The sequence below is a fragment of the Toxorhynchites rutilus genome, chromosome 2 (genome assembly GCF_029784135.1).
Source record: "Toxorhynchites rutilus septentrionalis strain SRP chromosome 2, ASM2978413v1, whole genome shotgun sequence".
Classification (NCBI taxonomy): domain Eukaryota; kingdom Metazoa; phylum Arthropoda; class Insecta; order Diptera; family Culicidae; genus Toxorhynchites; species Toxorhynchites rutilus.
The window spans coordinates 295,982,481-296,004,537 of record NC_073745.1 but is presented as its reverse complement, the minus strand read 5'-3'; the positions used below and the strand labels follow the sequence as shown (position 1 = coordinate 296,004,537).

The 22,057-nt window shown below is 40.4% G+C and overlaps 3 protein-coding genes across 4 annotated transcripts in view; 2 read left to right on the top strand and 1 right to left on the bottom strand.

The window, feature by feature from the left end:
- Positions 1-14,520, top strand: part of LOC129770557 (septin-7) — a 134,035-nt gene extending 119,515 nt beyond the window's left edge. The window contains exons 13-14 of the mRNA XM_055773469.1: positions 14,126-14,269; positions 14,334-14,520. Of these exons, the coding sequence (XP_055629444.1) occupies positions 14,126-14,152 (27 nt within the window). The 3' untranslated portion in view covers positions 14,153-14,269; positions 14,334-14,520. The remainder of the gene's footprint in view (positions 1-14,125; positions 14,270-14,333) is intronic.
- The window catches only part of LOC129770559 (uncharacterized), an 82,999-nt gene extending 65,571 nt beyond the window's left edge, over positions 1-17,428 (bottom strand). For both annotated transcript variants that reach the window (XM_055773473.1, XM_055773474.1), the window contains exons 1-6: positions 17,262-17,428; positions 15,936-16,101; positions 15,159-15,880; positions 14,999-15,100; positions 14,737-14,939; positions 14,533-14,677 (exon numbers count right to left, since the gene is read on the bottom strand). In XM_055773473.1, the coding sequence (XP_055629448.1) occupies positions 14,533-14,677; positions 14,737-14,939; positions 14,999-15,100; positions 15,159-15,880; positions 15,936-16,088 (1,325 nt within the window). In that variant the 5' untranslated portion in view covers positions 16,089-16,101; positions 17,262-17,428. The remainder of the gene's footprint in view (positions 1-14,532; positions 14,678-14,736; positions 14,940-14,998; positions 15,101-15,158; positions 15,881-15,935; positions 16,102-17,261) is intronic.
- LOC129770560 (uncharacterized) lies at positions 16,288-17,290 on the top strand. The gene is made up of 4 exons (XM_055773476.1): positions 16,288-16,724; positions 16,776-16,888; positions 16,949-17,042; positions 17,102-17,290. Exons 1-4 carry the CDS (start codon positions 16,440-16,442, stop codon positions 17,216-17,218), a joined length of 609 nt encoding a protein of 202 aa, XP_055629451.1. The 5' UTR covers positions 16,288-16,439; the 3' UTR covers positions 17,219-17,290.
- Positions 17,429-22,057: the final 4,629 nt, after the last annotated feature.

Genomic DNA, 22,057 nt, shown 5'->3' with positions numbered 1-22,057 from the left:
TTACTGTAAAATATGTCACAAGCTGGATGGGAAGAATTTTTCCAACTGTGAAAGCTGTGGCGAGTGGCAAATGCAATCGCTAAACAGAAAGTTTTAGCCGAACAAGATGGGGATATCGAGTGATAACAAAACAATAAACTCTTTAGATTGAAGATAATTTTGTGATCCTGAAAAGGACCCTTTTTAGCCTGCATGTGAATCCAACGAGCGAACAAATCGTAATGAATGTATTTTTTGCCATCGCTCCCTTTTAACGCTCATTCGTTCGTCTCGTTGGACTCGCCCCTCTGGCTGAGTCTGCCGATTTGTCTCTATCCTGTGAGTGTGTACCGCTAGAGTATAAAACACGCGGACCCCAAAAAAATATCTTATTTTCTTTCAAACCGTAAACCCGTGTGGTTGTACGGCATCGGCATCGTGGACGTAACAAAGGAGGATGAGTTAAGGGAAAGGCAAAGTCTCACTCGAACCGTGCAGGTCTCCAGTTTCCTGTTGGTCGCATTCACTGATTGCTCCGCAAGGGTAACTAAGTCGAACGGATTGGTGCCGGAGCACCAGTATACCTAACAGCGATTATAGAGTTTCGGCCGTCGGAGTGCTCGAGTTGGCTTGCAAAGCTGCTCACGACAATCAGAAAACCCGCATCAAGAACAGAGCAGCTTCGGTTCGGCGCTCATCAAGGCAACAATTAGTTTCAGTGAGTGGCAAAGTGTTTCTCCGGCACGTCGCATCAAATGTAATTTACTGAACAACATGTCACAAGCTGGATGGGAAGAAATTTTCCAACTGTGAAAGCTGTGGCGAGTGACAAACGCAATAGCTAAACAGGAAGGTTTAACCGAACAAGATGGGAATATCGAGTGATAACAGAAACACAGCACCAAAGGTTCTTTTCAGAACCATCAACATATTCATAAAGAGTAAACAATGAACTAATCCATTTTTCAGGTAGATAGGTAGGTATTCACGTAGGAGAAGAAAATAAAACAATATATTTAAAATATATATTTAACAAAAGCTGTCCCCTTTGTATAGTCCTACGTCACTCCGGTTATGTCCCTGACATTACCCACCCGTCTTTTTTGTCAAGACTGCGCAACGTGCTTTTCATGATATCTAATGAGTCGAAATTCTTGTCATTTAATTATTTTTCCCACCGGCCTGAACAAATGATAATCAAAAGATGCAATATCTGGGAAATACGGTGGGTGAACAAGCCCATCGCAGCCAAACTCCAAAAATTCTTCCGGGCTGTCAAAGAGACATGAGATTTGGCATTAAAGGGTGTGTCACATCAAATTGCATCACGGAAAAAAACGCTGTAGAAATTCGCCCAGTAGACCGATCCTTTTGAAAATTTTAGACAGTAAAATAAAAACTATTAAACAACTTTTGGCATTTTCTTTTTATTCATACTTCGAGCCCAAGCCCGTATGCTCGCACCTCCTCTTTACCCCGTCCATAAGGTTCTGTACAACGTCAGGTTGTAGTTTTTTTTGAACAGAAATCCATTTTCTCTTGAAGTCCGCCTCCGATTTGACAACTTTTGGGTTCTTCCGGAGGGCCTGCTTCATAATCGCCCAATATTTCTCTATTGGGCGAAGCTCCGTTGGGCGGGTTCATTTCCTTTGGCACGAAGGTGGCCCCGTTGGCTTCGTACCACTCCAACACGTCCTTTGAATAGTGGCACGAAGCGAGAGTCGGCCAGAAGATGGTCGGGCCCTCGTGCTGCTTCAATAGTGGTAGTAAGCGCTTCTGTAGGCACTCCTTAAGGTAAACCTGCCCGTTTACCGTGCCGGTCATCACGAAGGGGGCGCTCCGCTTTCCGCAAGAGCAGATCGCTTGCCACACCATGTACTTTTTGGCAAACTTGGATAGTTTCTGCTTGCGAATCTCCTCTGGTACGCTGAATTTGTCCTCTGCAGAGAAGAACAACAGGCCCGGCAGCTGACGAAAGTCCGCTTTGACGTAGGTTTCGTCGTCCAATACCAGGCAATGCGGCTTCGTCAGCATTTCGGTGTACAGCTTCCGGGGTCGCGTCTTGCCCACCATGTTTTGCCTTTCGTCGCGGTTAGGAGCCTTCTGAACTGTGTATGTACGCAGGCCCTCCCGCTGCTTGGTCCGCTGGACGAATGAACTTGACAAATTCAGCTTATTGGCGACATCCCGGACCGAACTTCTCGGATCACGTCTAAACTGCTTAACTACGCGCTTGTGATCTTTTTCACTGACGGAGCATCCATTTTTGCCGTTCTTCATCTTCCGGTCGATGGTTAGGTTCTCGAAGTATCTTTTTAGTACTCTGCTGACCGTGGATTGGACGATTCCCAGCATCTTACCGATGTCCCGATGTGACAACTCCGGATTCTCGAAATGAGTGCGCAGGATTAATTCACGACGCTCTTTTTCGTTCGACGACATTTTTCCAAATTTACGAAAAATTGACAGTGAAGCATGGCCAACGTGTTCTATACACTCTTATCTGATTATAAGCGAAAGCTGAAGATATAATTCCTAAAAATTAAATTTCTACAGCGTTTTTTCCGTGATGCAATTTGATGTGACACACCCTTTATTCTGGAAATCATACTACAGAATTGCTTGCCAGTCACTCAGACACAACGAATGACTCTCTCCTGGTGGAGGCAGGCTCTAAGGATACCTAACGGAGGTCATTTGACTGGCCCAAAGCAATTTGTTTTACTCAACATTGTTGTGAATGCTTAGATTTTGAATCACCAGTCACGATTTGCTTGAAAACTTTGAGTTTGGTGATACGAGCTGATGTTAATACGAACCATTGAATGTTTTTTGGTAAAATAGTGTAGAACCCATACATTTTAGCGTTTTGCGTAACCAAACTTCACCAGCTGTCATTAGCACAGATACTGTACAACCCCGATTTTTTTCAACAGTAAATGAAATTTATTCTGTATTTCCGAGATATTTATCGGTATTCATCAATAACAAGATTGAGCTGGCTGATAGTGCTTAGCGGACGGAAATCCATATTTATCATACCGTTGAACTTTTTTTCTAAAATGTGTATACTGATAGTAACGCACATCAACGGAGAATAATCGATTTAGTTTCATTGGTTTAAGAGGACAAGGATGGCAGGATGAAGACCCCTTCAAAGCATGTTAGAATGTTGTAATATTAGAAATACACGACATTGTTTTCCTACATTGGGTTCTTGGTTCAACATCCGCTCTTGATGTAAAAACCGTTTAGCTTTCATCTTTTGGAAACTCCCATCCGATTGATCCGATTTATCAGTGCGAGCTAGGCACTCTATTGTTTTTAATCAAAAAGACGGGTGGATAATGTCGGGGACATAACCGGAGTGACGTAGGACTATACAAAGGGGACAGCTTTTGTTAAATGTATATTTTAAATATATTGTTTTATTTTCTTCTCCTACATGAATACCTACCTATCTACCTGGAAAACGGATTAGTTTACTGTTTACTCTTTATGAATATGTTGATGGTTCTGGAAAGAACCATTGGTGTTGTGTTTTTGTTATCACTCGATATTCCCAACTTGTTCGGTTAAACCTTCCTGTTTAGCTATTGCGTTTGCCACTCGCCACAGCTTTCACAGTTGGAGAATTTCTTCCCATCCAGCTTGTGACATGTTGTACAGCAAATTACATTTAATGCGACGTGCCGGAGAAACATATTGCCACTCACTGAAACTAATTGTTGCCTTGATGAGCGCCGCACCAAAGCTGCTCTATTCTTGATGCGGGTTTTCTGATTGTCGTGAGCAGCTTTGCAAGCCAACTCGAGCACTCCGACGGCCGAAAATCTATAATCGCTGTTAGGTATACTGGTGCTCCGGCACCAATCCGTTCGGCCTAGTTACCCTTGCGGAGCAATCAGTGAATGCGACCAACAGGGAACTGGAGACCTGCACGGTTCGAGTGAGACTTTGCCTTTCACTTAACTTGTCTTCCTTTGTTACGTTCACGATGCCGATGCCGTACAACCACACGGATTTACGGTTTGAAAGAAAATAAGATATTTTTTGGGGTCCGCGTGTTTTATACTCTAGCGGTACACACTCACAGGATAGAGACAAATCAGCAGACTCAGCCAGAGGGGCGAGTCCAACGAGACGAACGAATGAACGTTAAAAGGGAGCGATGGCAAAAAAATACATTCATCATACTGATTTTTACCTCCGACCGAGAAGGTCGTCTTTTTCAGCTCGGCGTTTTGGCGTTTTGGACAGCAGACTGGGACGTCTCCCGTTGGCGATTTTGAAGCGGATTCATTTGGCGTGGTAGCAGAAGGCGAATAAGAAGGGGCACCAGCTCGTTTCCGACCGTGGAGAGTGTGCGCTTACCGGCCAGCCGGAAAAGCGCGCGCTTTTGTGGCGTCACCGACGCTGTTCTCTTTCGCGCTTGTTTCAGTGAATAAATAAATTTGTTACCATACAATTAGTGGAAATATATGCTCGCAAATACGCACGGTGAAGTGATTTAGCCCTTCAGGACCAAAAATTGTAAACAACATAAATTCCATAGTGTATTTCTCTTGTTTTTACTGCGCTTTATAGTGGTTTTTTTTGCGTTCTTCGGAGTGTTTATCTCCCGAACCAGTGTTGTTAAAAATATTTTTCGGGCACATATCCGAATAGTGCTTACCAATTCTTGTGCTTACTAGAACCATTCTGCCGGCTATACCCACGGTGTAGCCAGGCAACACCATGGCATCCAGTAGCTCTGGGCCTCCAGGAGGCCGAGCTACAAATTTATATCAAGGGAAACCGTCCCAACGCACCGCTCCAAAGTGGGCCGATCCTAATAACGGGAACCTGCAAATTTTGCTCCTACGTGCTACCGGAGAGAACGTGCTACCAACCAACCCGTTCATTGTTAGGAAAACAATCACCAATGCCGTTAAAGTTTTCGATAGCGCGAGGCCTTCACGAGATGACAAGAAGAGGATGCAATATGTCTTAACATCCAGAGATGAAGACACTATAGGTAAGCTACTTCTTATTACCCAATTAATTGATAAGACACCTGTCGAGGTAATCTATCACCCAACACTAAATCAACGCAAATGCGTTGTCACCTGCAGAGAAGTAATCAATTTAAAGGAAACCGAAATTCTTACCGAACTTGCCGACCAAAAAGTGATCGAAGTCAAGCGGATCACTAGGAAAGAGAACGACGTAATCATACCTACAGCCACACTGATTTTGACCATTCGTGGCACAGTAATCCCAGAAACAATTTCCTTCGGATATCTTCGCATTGGGACTAGGAATTTTTACCCGAACCCGATGCAGTGTTTTAAATGTTTCCGTTTTGGACACACATCAAAACGATGCCAGCGTGAAAACCCACTTTGTCGAAACTGCGGTAAAGAACACGAATCGGAAACAGAAATTAAGACGTGCAATGATATCGCATACTGTATTAACTGCCAAGGGAACCATTCCTCTTCTAGCAGGAAATGCCCTGTATCGCTCAAAGAAAACAACATTACAAAAATTAGAATAGATCAAGGCATCTCTTATAAAGAAGCCAAAGATCTATTCAATATTCAAAACAATGGACCAACTTATTCTAGTGTCCTGCAAAACAGGCTGAACACCCTTCAAACTGAAACACCCACTGCTAGCTGCAGTAAATGCAAATGTCAATGCACCTCCGCCATGACAAATTCCGACGCGAGTCGCGAAAGCACTCCATCTTCAATAGACACCACCATCACGGAAACCGATACCTCGACCACCGAATCAGAATATGATTCCGATGTTTCTATGGCAATCTCTGAGGCTCCAAGGAAAACCAAAAGGAAGATATCTTCCAAAGACACATCTTCAGAGGAGCTAAAAACCTCGGAAGATGAACTTCGACAAAATAAAGAGAAACAAAGAAAGAAGACACGAAACAATCAGGAATCAACGGAAACCACACCACAAAAAAACAACACACAAAACCAAAACACACAAAACACCAACACACAAAACAACAACACACACAATAACAATACACAAAACAACAACACACAAAACAACAACAAGAAAACGACAAAAACACTAACTTCCTCCACCCCAAACAAAAATGACAAGAAATCCGGAAAGAACAGCACCCCTTCAAAGGGGAAATAAGATCCACCTTACTCGTCAATACATTCACTCCAACGAGCAAACTAGCTATTCAATGGAACATTCGAAGTCTCCAAAGAAATTTTCCGGAATTACAAACATTAATTCATAAATATAATCCCACAATCATAGCTCTTCAGGAGACTATGACGCAAAGAAATTTTCACAAAGATTCTATCAAAGGATACACCACTTATTTCAAAGAAGGACCCAACCCTTCATTCAACGGGGTTGCAACTTCAATAAAAATCGGCATCCCCCACAATTTTCTCCCCGTTAACACCGCTCTACAAGCAGTGGCAATACGAATAAACCTTCCTTTTCCAATCACAGTAGCCAGCATATACATTTCTCCTACGTCCGACCCGGCTCTTCTACGGAATCAACTGGACCATCTTCTTAACCAACTTCCCTCCCCAGTTCTCCTTATGGGTGATTTCAATGCTCACTCATACGCCTGGGGATGTTCATACCTCAATCGAAGAGGTTCCATTTTAGAGGATTTTCTCTCCGATAATACCCTCACTCTTCTGAACAACGGCCAACACACCAGAATCAATTCTGCTTCTGGCTCTTCTTCGGCCATAGATCTCACCATCGTATCCCCTCAACTTTGTTCAAAGCTTTCATGGAACACCCACGATGATTGCTGCAACAGCGATCATCTCCCAATATGTATTTCCCTTGGCCAACCTTCTCCAGAAGTTTCAACAAGGCCTAGATGGAAATTTGAATATGCAAACTGGGCTGGCTATCAATGTGACATTGAAAGCTGCCTCTCAGCCAAACAAGATTGGACACCCGAGGACTTTTCCAAAGCCGTCCTTGAGGTTGCAATTCGGCACATTCCTAGAACCAGCGGAAATCCTGGTAGAAAATGCGTCCCATGGTGGACACCTGAAGTAAATAAAGCTATCAAAGACAGGAGAAAAGCCTTACGCAAGCTAAGAAAGGCCCATCCGGATAACCCATCTAAGCACACTCTGCTAGAGGAATTCCAAAGGGCTCGCAAAAATGCTAGAGCTATTATTAAAACAGCCAAGCATAACAGCTGGATTAAATTTGTCAACGATATTAATCCCAACACGTCGTCAAAGGAATTATGGAGCAAAATTGGCAGGCTTCATGGGAAAAAAAGGAACAATGAATACAACCTTCTAATCAACGGTCAGTACACAAATGATCGCAAAACGATAGCAGAGGCCTTCGGAGATTTCTTTGCCTCCACCTCAGCTACCCAAAGCTTCGATACTACCTTCCAAACTCGCAAGGCAGAATGCGAAAAAATCCCCATTGATTTTGACACCGATGCAGATTTTGACTTCAATAGAAATCTTTCATTCAAAGAACTAGAATGGGCTTTAAACAAAGCAACACGCGGCTCCACTGGACCAGATGACATCAGCTACCCAATGCTGAAAAACCTACCCTATCTTGGGAAAAAAGTTCTTTTAAAACTTTACAACAATGTATGGAACAGTGGAATTTTCCCAAATTGCTGGAAAGAGGGCCTAATGGTCTCTCTGCCTAAACCAGACAAGAATAATCACCTGCTGGACAACTTCCGTCCCATCACTCTTCTGAGTTGCGTCGGTAAAATCATGGAAAAAATTATCAACCGGCGCTTAACGACCTTTTTAGAGTCAAACAAGCTGCTCGACCCTAGACAATTTGCCTTCCGCGCGGGTAAAAGTACAGAAGACTGCCTCGTAGCTCTCGAAAAAGTCCTAGACGACGCCGCTGAAAGTAAACTGCACGCAGATGTTGTATCACTCGATCTTAGCAAGGCCTTCGATCGAGCATGGAGGTACCCAGTTCTGAAAAATCTTTTCAACTGGGGGGTTCGTGGTAGATTAGGCTTCTTCATCAAAGGGTTTCTGGAAAACAGAACCTTTAAAACAATCATCAACAATCACATGTCTTCATTGAAAATTTTTGAAAACGGGTTTCCCCAAGGTTCAGTCCTTTCTCCAACACTGTTCAATGTTGCCATGCAACCTATTTTTGAATTAATTCCCGACAGTATAAACATTTTTGTTTATGCTGATGATATCACTCTTGTTTCTGTCAGTGGCTTTGGGCTAGCACAGAGAAAGAGACTTCAAAGTACAATTGATTCCATACAAAACTGGGCCCAAAACATAGGATTCCAATTTTCGCCAGAAAAATCCCGATTCATTCACATTGGCAAAACACTCAAAAAGAAATCCGCCCTAAAGCTTAATCAAACCGAAATCCCTCAGAAGAGAACACTAAGAATACTGGGCGTAACCTTCGATACCAGGCTTAACTTTTTACATCATGTTCAATTAGTCAAAAAAACAGCGAACGGTAAAATGAATATCCTGAAGTCTATTACAGGAAGTTTATCCTCTGGACACAGAGAAACATTGCTGAAAATTATCAATGTCTGGTTGATCCCCCAAATTCTCTACGGAGTAGGCATCTTCAGCCGTGGTGGGGACAGAGTACTCAACGCCATTGAACCCATCTACACCAAAGCAATAAAGCTAGCAACAGGAGCCTTCATCACGAGTCCCACTTCTGCCGTCATGGCGGAAAGTGGCCATCTACCTTTCAAATACCTTGTGACAAGAATTATCACAGGTAAAGCCATCCGACAACTTTCACTTCCTGACAATGACCCCCATGTACCATTAGTAATTCGAGCTAAAAACTGGTTCAAAGACCTCACAAATCAGGACCTTCCCGATATATGCGCACTTTCAACTGCCACGGGAAGAAAATGGAACGTCATACCGCCGAACGTGAATCTTGATCTTCTCAAGACTGTCCGTGCAGGCGACCCTCCACCAAAAATTAAAGCCTGCCTCAACCATCTCACGGCTACTCACTTTCAAAACAAACACCAGGTCTACACAGACGGTTCTGTTAACTCCGATGGAGTTGGGTGTGGAATTTTCGAGAACAGATACACCGGTAGCTTTTCTCTTCCACCGCAATGCTCCATCTTCAGTGCGGAAGCTTTTGCTCTATTAATAGCTACACAAGAGTGTACCCATGATCACCTTCCTACGGTAATTTTCTCCGATTCAGCTAGCTGTCTTCAAGACCTGCTCAGTGGAAACAGTAAACACCCATGGATAATACAGACAGAAGAGGCTGCTTCAGAAAAAAACATCTCCTACTGTTGGGTTCCTGTCATTCCGGAATCCTCGGAAACACAGCCGCAGACAAACTGGCCGGTAAGGGTAGCAAAATGGAACCACCAGTTATACCCTGTCCTCGAACTGATATAGCTCGCTGGGTCAAACAGCAAATTCGCGAAAGCTGGAACATAGGCTGGTTAAATAGCCCTCCCACCCATCTCCATCAAATCAAAAATACCACACTTCCTTGGTTTGATCAAAACAACAGCAAAGAAAGACGGGTGCTAACCCGTCTTCGAATTGGACACACTTTTTTCACACACTCACACCTAATGAAGAAAACCGAAAGACCACTTTGCGCATGTAACTCAGCCCAAGTTTCAGTCAGGCATCTTCTACTAGAATGCCAACACACCAAAGATGCTCGTGTCCGACACAATATAGGTCAGAGTCTCCGAGACATTCTCAGTAGAGACGAGACACAGGAAACCAATTTGATTGCGTTTCTGAAAGAAACCGGCTTCTTTGGTAAAATCTAAAATACACTCTTATTTCAGTTAGTCACTTCACCGCCGCGTATGCATATACATGTAGATATAAGTAAATAAAATGTATATATATGTATGCATGTACATGCGCATGCATGCACAGGTTTATGTACAAAATTACAAATCTAACAAAAATGGCGTATGTATGTGTATGCATCTATAAACATATAACATACAAAAATATTAAAACAAATAAAAATATATAAACATAAGCATCTTCCATATATAACTCACAAATTAACTTTTTCCAGCATATGCAGCAGTACTATATAATCAAACAGCATACCTTTTAAACATATTATTATTTTATTTACTCAATTCTAACCACACTAATTCATACTTATCCAGCATTTTACTAACACCATTAAACTAACTACATTTATAAATCACCCAACATCACATCATTCCTTCCCACTCCATCCCACCCCTTCTCCTTACCTTTCCTTTCCTTTTCACCCACCACCCCCCACTCCCTCCCTTTCCCTTTGTTCTAGAGCTTGGTTCTACGATGCTTCGTCGCCGCTTTGGTACTAATTAATAACAATACAATTACGTTACAGCTTATATTAAACATCTTATATGGCATAGGATCCTTTCCTGCCTTCGCCCGGTTTTACATCTGAGCAGACAGGTCCGCTGAATATGGTTTTTTCTTCTTTTTCCACCAGCCTCCTCAAGACTGGTGCTCAATGGCTCTTCTCAGAGCTAGAGGCGAATGAACTGAAAAGTTTAAACCCTCTTAAAGCCAAAAAGAAGAAGAAGAAAATACATTCATTACGATTTGTTCGCTCGTTGGATTCACATACAGGCTAAAAAGGGTCCTTTTCAGGATCACAAAATTATCTTCAATCTAAAGAGTTTATTGTTTTGTTATCACTCGATATCCCCATCTTGTTCGGCTAAACCTTTCTGTTTAGCGATTGCATTTGCCACTCGCCACAGCTTTCACAGTTGGAAAATTTCTTCCCATCCAGCTTGTGACATATTTTACAGTAAATTACATTCAATGGCATGTCACATTACCACCACTCAGTATCGGATTGGAGGTAATTTTAACCTGTAATTGAACATTTGCGATGACAGTGGTACAGTGTCGACTTTCAATGTGGGGTCATAATTTGGACCCCGAACTCTATTTTTACAAAAATGTCCAACTAAATATGTCGCATTACAGGTCCGTCCAATTGGCTAAATGTCGAGATAAGTGTAAATTACTGTACTTTCAATCTAGAAGCAATTTAAGAATTGGTGAAAATCAATAAGCTCAGAACAACTGCCAAATTTACATACTCATCATATCCTGGCAAACAAATTATGAAAAAATCAATTTGTGTTTCATTATTATTTTGGATATTGTTTTAGAAAGCATTGAACTGTATGTCCTAAACTCTTTTTTGGAAGGTTTAATGGCCCTGAAAAGTGCCTTGTTTTATGGAATGGTTCCAATTTAGAAAACTTAGTAATCGTGGTTTTGAAAAAAACCATTTCGAACGCCCTCGATGCCGCCTTATTCTGGATTTGCCACCAAAGCAGTTTGTATAAAGAACAAACTTTTTTCTTCTGCTACCTGATGCCGTTTTGCGATTGCGTTTGCCACTCGCCACTCGCTGCAACTGCCTGTTGTCTTGATGTCCACCGAACCGAATGTGTTCTGTTCCGAATGCGGGTTTTCTTATCGTCGCGAGCAGCTTTGCCAGCTAACTCGATCACTTCGGCGGCCGAAACTATATAACGCCGGCTAGGTGGACTGGTGCACTGGTACTAACGCGCTCGGCCTAGCTACCCTTGCGGGGAACTTCAGATCAACACGGTTCGAGCGGGATTTTGCCTTTCCCTTCACTTTTCCTCCTTTACCATGTCCAGACATGGCTGCTTGGGTTGATTTGTTGATGTGTTGTGATGCGAACCGATGTGGTGTACGGTTTGAATGAGAATGATCGTTACGGCAGCGGAGCGGGGATTTTTAAGCTGACTGGCTGGCTCGAGAATTACGCATGTGTGAGACTGCGACCGATGTTTCGTTAATTTTTTTCTTATTCCTTTCCAATCGTGCTTCATTCTATTTCGCTGCTGCTCTGGTTGCCCGTTTTGGTCGGTACGATTTGAGGAGCACAAAATGGACCAATCAAAAATGGGCACATAGTGCATTTTGACAATGCTTGATATTTCACAATTATTCAATTATAATTTTTTTTAATTTCGTTTAATTTCGTATTTGTTTAGCTTTTATGCTAACATTTTGGATCTTGTCTTGTCTTGTTTAAGAAACAAAAGATAAACAAACAGCAATTTACCCGTCTGGTGGCATTTTTAGAACGAAATTCTGACGTATCCAGAGGACGTAAATTTGTTTATTTGAATTCGGTAAATGCGCTATGGAACGATCGAACGCAAATACGATCATGATTGCTTATGTATAATGTTGATTTGTTGATATTTTGTATATAAAATAATAACTGTAAAGTTTTTTCAACATTGCAGAGCTAGTTTTTTGTAATTCAAACATTAACAATTGACGGACCAGACCAGAATCAGGACGATAGTTATAATTTTTTACGTTATATATATTTTCAACGGTATTGTCTTGAAGACATACTTTGAATGAAAGAATTTAAAAAAAGTGATAATAAGTTTCAAACAAGGAAAAAATGAGTCTATCATTAGAAAGCATTCACAAGATACTGTTCTTAAATTCTTCTCTAGTTCTTTTTCCATAATTTTGATATCCGTCTAAAGAGAATCTGAATCACTTTCCGCTTTTGTCAAATTCCTTTAAACCCATCAGATGTTTTATATGAAGATTATGCTTCTGACCGACGCTGCTGACCAGTTTCTGTTTAAATAATTGAATCAAACCTCATGTCCCGTATTTCAAATTACACGAGAATGGGAAGGATAAAATGAATAAACTTCAGAATCCCACATGGAAGTAGCTCAGATTATACTAATCGTGAGGTGGATAAATTCGGGTTTGTTCTGAGATATAGAAGATATTATTATTCATCAGAATTGTAGAAACGGTTCATAAAAAATGATTCTGAATATTTCTCACTATTAAAACAAGTAAGACAAAGCTAAGTACCTGGGTATGCGAGATTTCGATTATTAAACATAAGGCAAGGCGCAAATTGGGACGCATATAGCGCGAGTAACTTGGCGCGATATAGCGCCTGTTTTTGTGGCTAATGAAAACAGATAGAACGGCGCAAATTGGCCAGATAACGCGAGATGGTGGAGCGCTCGTGAGACACGAATCGCGCGACGCTGAGGCTGAACCACAGTTTCTCGTGCTGGTCATGCCGGTTGTGGTAGTTGTGTTGGTGAACAATCATATAGCGCCGTGGGTTTGACACTGTATGGCTGTACTGGTCGGGTGATTGTGTTAGTAAATAAATATATCGCGCAACTCTGTGTTAATCAGTCATTGTATGCGAGTGGCGTGTTATTTACACCAAACTGCGACTCAATATGCGCTCCACCACGCTACGTTTGTGGCACGTATGAGTCGTGTTGGTAGTCTCGCGTTCTCTTACGAGCGCTATACGCTTCTCAATTTGCGCCTAGCCTAATAGTCATGTTTTATCTCTAGCGTAGAATTACATTCCCATATGTTCAACAACTACATTATTTCCGAGCAACCAAGTATTCCTCCTCATCTTTGAGCCAGCATTTGATTCAGCAAACTAATTATCGAGGTATAATCGCAAACTTGTCGTTCTAAAATATACGATTAATTAAATGGAATATTATCTCATACGCTGTATAAAATTTACCTGCTCTAGAGGCGAATGAACTGAAAAGTTTAAACCCTCTTAAAGCCAAAAAGAAGAAGAAGAAATTTACCTGCATAACGTTAAAACGTCCGAAATTATGCAACCAACATGTATCTTATAAACGGGAATGAATACTTTCACTTCACGGAGTTCATTTTCACACGCAGCTGTCCGTGACAATGATGATAGACACAAAAAGATTAAGTGAAGTGTAAGTGACGTGAAAGCGTACGTGGCAGTGATGTTCGTGATCAGGCCCATTATCTATACCCCCTCCCCCTCACCGTGGACATTTTCGTAACAAAAACACCGCCCCCCCCCCCCTTAAAGTTTTCCACGTGGTATGTGGACAGCCCCTCTATGACCGCGGCTAAATGACTTGTATTTCGATTTTTGACATGTAAACAAAGCGTGCTCTGATTTAACGACAAAAAAAAGTTTACCCGATTGTATGTATAACGTGTTAAAGTTTTAAAACCACTTTTCGATACACTCCTTATTGAAGAAGTTCTTTTCATGTTACATATTCAAAATATTGTACATTGAACAAGTGTTTTTTCAACAGGCCCTCCCGCTGCTAACACGGCTATAATATATACAATTCCGACTAACCCAACCAGTGGCACGGCGCACCAAACGAACACCGGAAGTGGAATGATGTACACAACAACCCCAGCACCCCCATTCAACACGCGACCTCATAGTAATGGTACAGTAGTGAACTTATGCGCAATCAAATTCAACCTTCTTAACTTTGTTCTTCAATATTGCAGATCTACCACCATCATATGAAGACGTAACCAAAACAACCACGAACGCTACTGCTTGACGAATGAGAAGAGGGCTGTGATAAATATACTGTATTTTAAAAAGTCCATCGGGACAGCAAACTCTTGTATATAACTAACAGTATTTTTAATAAATAAAGAACAATTTTTTTGTACAGAAAATCAAACAAAATCAGGCACTTACTTCTCTTTGGACGCTTCGCTCGGTTTACGCTCAAGCAAATCTTTCAGCTTGGGACCGTGACGACCGTACGGGTCGTCCGGTACAAAGAACGCATCCATTGCCCAGGTATAGCCAATCACTCGCGTTTCGATAATCTTTTTCCACGCTGTGAGTGAAGTAAAATAAATCAGATCCACCATGTGATGTAGCAAGCAGAATACTCACAATCACTCTCGGCCAACAGATCGCGAAAGTTATCGTTCGAGATGATCACCCCATCGAATTTCTCCGCCACGGAAAGTATGAGCCGATCATCGTACGACGATGACCATTGTCCGGGGAGATTTTTGCTAGGCGCCAGCAGGACATCGCCTCTTCGGTACAGCTCCTCGAGCAACTTCTGGTCGGAGGATTTTTCCTTCTTCAACCTGCGCGAACGAGAAAAGAATAATCAGTGTGTGAACAGCGGAAAATCGGAATCTAATACCGGAATTGAGGTACAACTGCTTTCACTTCGTGACCGAGCTTCTTGAAGTATTGTATGCAGATGCTCAATCCTTTGACTGAGAAATTTTTCCCTTGAAGGTGGCTGAAGGAAGAGATGATTATTGTTCATGTTCACTTGTGTATCAACAAAAAAAACTTACCCAAATGCCACGTTGTTGCCATCGATAACAACCATTCGTTTATCGCCATCTTCCTGTGTTTCCGCCGGTTCCGGTTGACTAGAAGATTCGCCCTCATCCAAGTTTCTCCCCGCTTTCTTAGGAACTCGTTTCTTGCCCTTCGGTTTGATGTAATCAAATCCAATCGGTATGAATTCCAAAGGCTTCTTAACGTTGTCTCGATCCAGGTCAATGATTTCCGAGCAGAATATGACCGACTGATCATCCACATCGGTTTGCGCTGGCGCGCTGGGCACATTGTCTTCACAATCCTCTTCCTCATCCAGTATACGGATTTCTTCATCGTTTAACGCCTTGTTCAGAAACGAAACTACAGTTCCGTCTTTAATTTCCCCTTCTTCCAGTGTGCTATCGAGAGTCATTACAGTGTCATTGAGACCACAGTGACTGCTCTCATAGAGAGGAACCTGTTTCTCGTTGAATCCCCCCGTTTTGTCCACATAGAATAAAGGGGTTTCAGGTAGGTTGGAATCGTCTTCGGAATCGATCACAATCGGATCATTCTGGAGAGGAGTCACAGAACGCATTACTTGCACCTTCCGCCGAGAAGCTGATCTCGATGAGGAGGACTCCGATGGGACAGGTGGCGGTATCGGTGGGTACAGCAATTGTGAATGAAGATTGTTGTTTAGTTTCTTCCGTTCCTGCAATAGATGGTCGCGGAGGCGCTTCTGTTGCTGTACCTGAATTTGAAGGTAATATTATGCATAGAATCATGACTAAATTTTGGTTCCGTACCTTCTTCTTAAATTGGCTGGATTTCCTTTTCTTTGTCGTTATTTCACTGATTTCAATCAGTCTTGGTTTAGTTATTTTCAGAGCTTGGTGAACCGATTTTCTAGGAGTTTTCCGCAAGCTGACACAACGTTTCGTTTTCTTATTTCGTGCCATCTCTCTACCTTAGCTGTGTAGAATAGGGAGAACAAAACATCAGCAACAATTGGTTAATCCGCTATCAAAACAGTGCATCATTTATGGTTCAACCAATGTCATCGCATCTGTGAGGGAGATGACAAACAGAAGCCCAATTCAACCCCTACGCGATAATCATACCAACACACGTTCTGCGCATGTTTCCTCGACGCCCTTCAGATTCCTGCTTTCCATAATAAGCATAAACTCTTCACATTCATTCATTGAAACAGAGAAAAGAAACACTTCTCACCCTAGCATTAGTCATTGTAGGAAAAAAGTTCCGTAGTTCTCGTTTGATAGCAGCATTTTCCGAAAAATAGAAACGATATGGATCCAATTTGGCAGAACATCGTGACCGCACTGGAGATACAATCGGATGTGGCCGACAAATGGTTCACGAAACTCAAAGCACAATACTCGCAACCAAGCAGACACTATCATAATGAGGAGCAAATGATGATCAAGAAGGCGGAACACCTGCTCAATGGAGCTAGCGTGTGTCTACAACTTGCCGCCCTCTTCCAATACTATCACTTCGATGCAGGGAAGGATTGCGTCAAGGAAAACTGTGATGCACTACGGGAATTTTTCGCGGATGCCAATCTAGACAATGTGAGTCTGTCAAATTTCATAATCGATTAGACAATAATTGATTCCTTTCAGAAAGCGTTACTGGACAATGTCCTACGACTGCTAGGCGACGTCGGAATTGAAAGCTCCGATCTTCCAGAAGAGGATGTGTTATACTTCCAAGATCTAGATCTTTTCATTTTAGGGTATGTAATTTTACACACTTGACTCCTGTACACAAATGTTATCTTTATTCCTTCCGAAAGATGTCCCCCGGAGGATTACAAAGTCTACAGAGAACTGCTGCGGAAAGAATACTCAACGGTCGAAACAGGTTCCTACAACAAAATGCGATTGAAGGTATGATCAGCGAAGCATTGCTGGGTCGGAAGCCCCACATAACAGTGTTCGCTTTTCAGGTACTGCAAGTCTTTAATCGAATACCGTTCATCTACTCCACGAAGGAATTTAACGATCGGTATGAGAATACGGCCAAAATCAACATTGAAAGCGAAATCAAGGATTTGGAATCTTAATCTTAGAAACAAATGTAATCATTGCAGCGATGTAAACACTCACCTTCAAATATAGAAAAGTTTGGAAAGAAACCCTTGTTTTTTTTCTGGAAATCAACTCGCATTAAATTAACAGAATATAATTTTGGGTATCTTGGGTGTTCCCTCGGAATTGGCGCCCCACATGCAGAGCTTTAATGCGTTTGATACTGGACAAGTGCAACTGGCAAAAAACAAACTGTCAGAATAATCTATTGTGTTTTGGTTTCTAATGGAGGGATTCGACATAAAGGTGAGAAAGCTTGTATCACTTGGTTGTGTTAGTAACAATGTAACAGGCTCTACTGTACTCAGAGATCAACAAAAATGCTAGGTGTTCATTTTCGTACATATGCGGGCAGAGATGCAAACCTAGGTAGTGCGGACTGAATCAAAACGGCTGTCTAAAAAGATCCAATTGAAATGTCAAAACAGATCCAACGATCAGGAGTGTTATTTTTCTTATGATAATCAACACTATAAAAAAGGTATTGTTATCAAAGGCAAAAATAATTAACATTATAAAATGAATGAACTACATTTTCCGTCAATTGTTTAATTGATCATTGCATCTCTGAAAGAACATCTCATATTGCAAGGTATCAAAACCTGACAGGATATCAACAACCTACGAATAACGCTTAGTTCACTTCAAGATTTCAATGTGAGAGCAAAATTCGACATTGGCGAATTTCGATACATAAATACATAGCAAAAGTGAAATATTTTTTTTATAACGTTTTTTCTAACAGCCTTGCTAGTGAAGCTGACCGAATGGAATTCGCGTAATTATGATCCGCTAGTGCTGATGATGAATATAACGGTAAAGCAATCTGCACTTTTTGTTGATGATGAACGTAATCCTCCGAGTCAAATGCCGGTTTAATTGTTGGGAAGGCATTACAGTTTCTCACGAGGTTTCCTTTCCAGTTGAAACGAAACGATGTATTTCTATCAAAACGATCCTGAAAATATGTATGAAAGGTTAGCTACACTTGGTTTTCAATAATTCAAACATCGTACTTACTCCACAGATACGGGAATCCTTATTCGGAACTAGTTTTTTTGTCTCCGCAAAAATCGACCCAGTGCGTCTGTAAAAACGTTTCCAAGGGTATACAATGAAAGCTAACGCAAACATTTTCACTCGTATTCGGGCAGCCTTTCACTGAGCTACGCATTTTCAATGTCTACTTTCACTAATATAATGTTTTTCCGAACGAAATAAAAACAAACGAAGTCACAGTCACGTAAATGTTTACTCCTGCGATTTGAAAATATTCGATAAAATGTGGAACGGAGAGTTGCCAGATGATTTTTATAAAAGGTCTGTAAAAATATGTGAAAGTCTGTTAAAATTGTGGAAATGTCTGTAAAAGTGTGCGGATCTGTAGAATTGTCTTTCAACGTTAATTTTCACAGATTTATTAATGCTTTATACATCGAGATGCACGTAAGATTGTCTTTTGTATATTACTATATATTTTGTGTATGTATATTTTGTATATATACAGCCGTTTCATGCCAAACCGATAAAGTGGTTCTCAGATTGCGATGAAAAGTGGTGGTTTTGTTCTTTATCGCAAAACATTAGACCCATATTTTTTATTTTTTCGTTGGGGTGACCATTTCCATTTTAGTGTGGTCCGAAATTCCCACTTTTTCCCAAAACTGACATTTTCAAAAATTCATAACTTTAGAACCATTGAATAAGTTTAGATTATCGACATATCTAATTGAAGCCAATGGGCTAGCCTTTTATTAAAAATATTGATCTAGCAAAAAAAAATTCATTTCCGTAATTTCGTTTAATTTTATTTCGTATCGATTGTAGTTGTTTTTTATTGTTTTCATTGGCGCTATACTTTTTTATATTTTTCTTGAAAGCTGAGGACGTTTTACATGACATATCTCGATTTCAGAGATGCTTTTTTATTTTTCTAAGATATGATTTTTCAAAGTTAACCGGTGATTCGAAAAATCATTTAGCCCCTTGAGAACCACTATATCGCATTCACATGGAATGGCTGTGTATATATTTCCAAATTTTCGTGAAACGTGGTAGATTTGTCCTTTATCGCAAAATATTTGACCAGTATTTTTCCATTTTTTCATATTTTAGGGTGGTCCGAAAAATTATTTTTTTCGGTTTTTTTCCAAAAATGACTTTTTCGAGAATTCATAACTTTCGAACTGCAGAACCGATTTGGATGATCGAAATATCAAATTAGATGGTATTTTTTAGAAAAACACTTGAAAAAAAAAGGATTTTGTTTTTATAATTATTGATTGTATTTGATTTTTGATGTTCTCATGGCTTCAGACTAGAGGGCGCTATATTATTTTATATATTTTTTTTGAAAACTGAGGTCTTTTACATAACATATCCAAAAATCAGAAATGTGATTTTTGTCATTCATGAGTTATGATTTTTCAAATTGAACCAATGGTACGATAAATCATTTTTTTGCCTTTTCTTCCAAAAATTACTTTTTCAAAAATTCATAACTTTTGAACTAATGTACCGATTTAGGTAATCGACATATTAAATTGAAGCCAATGGGCTAGTCTTATTTAAAAAATTATTGCACTTGTGATTCCAGCCGCATATATTTAGTCTAGCTGCATAGAAGTATTGAACGAATACTGAAAACAACTTCAATTTGAAAATTCATAACTCAAAATCTGAAAAGACACTTTGTTTCGAAATACATTACGTAAAAAACCCCAGCTTTCAAATAAAATATTTAAAAATATAGCGCCCTCTATCTTCAATCGAAAAAACTATGGAAAACTAACACAATCAATAATTACAAAAACGAGAATCCACATTTTTCGCAAGTATGTATATTTTTTCAAAGAAGATCTATCATTGGCTTCAATTTGATATGTCGATTATCTGAATCGGTTCAGTTGTTCAAAAGCATGAACAACATGTTGATTTTTTAGCATGAAATTTCGTAGTATAGTATATTAAATTTATAGTATGTATAGAAAATGAATGCAATTTTTCATTCATCGTGAATAATCATATCGTCTCTTTCGTCTGCAATGATGTCAGGGCAAACGTACTTATGAAATCATGAAACGTTGACGTGTACAATATATTGTTACAAAACAAAACACCAACAGAATGCAAAAGATACTGAAGTACTGTCGTCGGCCACTGAGCGATACTATGCTCAGACATCACTGCGGTCCAACCTATTTTGCGCACGTAACCACTGTGGTGACACTGGCAGTTAGGCGCTAGTTTGCACACGTAACCATTGCGGTTAAGCCGGACGGCAAAGTGTTAATGAATAACTCAAAAAATTGGTCTAACGTAATGTGTTTTGATATAAAATAAATATAAAAACTTTTTATGTATTAAAACTATGGAAAAATGTCATACGGTGAGTCAAATGTCTTTGATGTGATGAACGTCGCATTAAATGTAAATTACTGTATATTCAAAAAGTCTGCAACAAAAATGAAAAGTATTTTACAGGTATGTCTGTGAATTTACAAACATATCTTTAAATCTGGCATCTCTGGTGGTCTGAACATTTGTTGCAAGAAATCGCTTGAAAAGATGCATGAATTTGCTTGAAACTGAAGTGGATTGAGTCCGCACCACTTAGATGCAAACCTCCCTGATTTTTCAGGATTTTCCAGACTTTTTGGTTTGTATCCTGATATCCTCACAACCTGAGAGAAAGGAGCCAGCTCGCATTTGTTGTGATCACCCTTATGTCAGCGCGAACCAGTCACGGTGAACCAAGGGGAAGTATTGAAATATGTAGAAAATTTCAACATGACATTTTTTCGCAAGACATTTTATGTGAAAATAATTTTGACGTCGGACTACATCTTTCATTTCTATACTGGGACGTAAGTTCAAAGCTTCGAGAACGAGAGTGTTACATTGGAGAAACAGGATTTTGAGCAATAAAAATTGAAAGAAATGGTATGATAACCGCTTCATTCGAAAGATAAAATGTCTACGCTTTATATGTTTGTTACTTATTGATCCAAAAACTTGTTTCAATAGATCAAAAATTGTTTTGAAAGCAAGCTATTGAAATCACAAAAATCTGTATATAAGCAGGTGCCAGCTCGGAAATCCACTCAATTATAATTGTACAGAGGTTAGATCATTCTGGAACATTTACTGCTGCAAAAAAAAAACAAACTTGCTGCTGTAAAGAAGGCGACCAGCAAGAAGAAAGCTGCTGCTACTGCTGGTGTGGCTGCCCGAAAGCAAAAGTCAAATAAATCCTTAAAAATCGCTGCATGCAAGCCGAAAACGCCGAAGCCATAGAAATCAACAGCAACTTCGAAAAAAAACTACCATCGCCACACATAACGTACAACACGAGAGAAAACAAGGTAGTGTTTTCAGCAAATCAAATCCAGTTCTTTTCAGAAAGAGTTTATCAAATACTGTGGTCAAATACATTCTTTTTGTAATTTCTTCGATCAAGTGCGATCAACGTAAGATTACAATAAATCTCGAGAAAGACAATTCATTCCTGCGCGACACTCGCACAAACAATGTTCACTCATCAACGTCACAAACGGGAAGTGGGTTTTGTGAGGGAGGGCAGAGTGAGCACAACTGATTGGAAGCGACAGATATGTTGTCTATAGGAATTGGTATACAAATTATATCACACATAAAGGAGAGAAAGAATCTTGACCCTTTTAGTTTTGTGGACAAGTTTAATTGGTTCACCTTCACTATCGGTCAATTCGATTGGATCTTCAGTGATGCTACTGCCTTGATAAGCGACATTCATGTCAAATTTAAAATTTGTATATGAACATCAGTGATGGGCA

Bases quoted from the DNA above. Each gene is read 5' to 3' on its own strand.
- LOC129770560 (XM_055773476.1), top strand. From the start codon at position 16,440: ATGGATCCAATTTGGCAGAACATCGTGACCGCACTGGAGATACAATCG. The intron at 16,725-16,775 runs GTGAGTCTGTCA...GATTCCTTTCAG, and splicing joins CGGATGCCAATCTAGACAAT to AAAGCGTTACTGGACAATGT. The intron at 17,043-17,101 runs GTATGATCAGCG...TTCGCTTTTCAG, and splicing joins ACAACAAAATGCGATTGAAG to GTACTGCAAGTCTTTAATCG.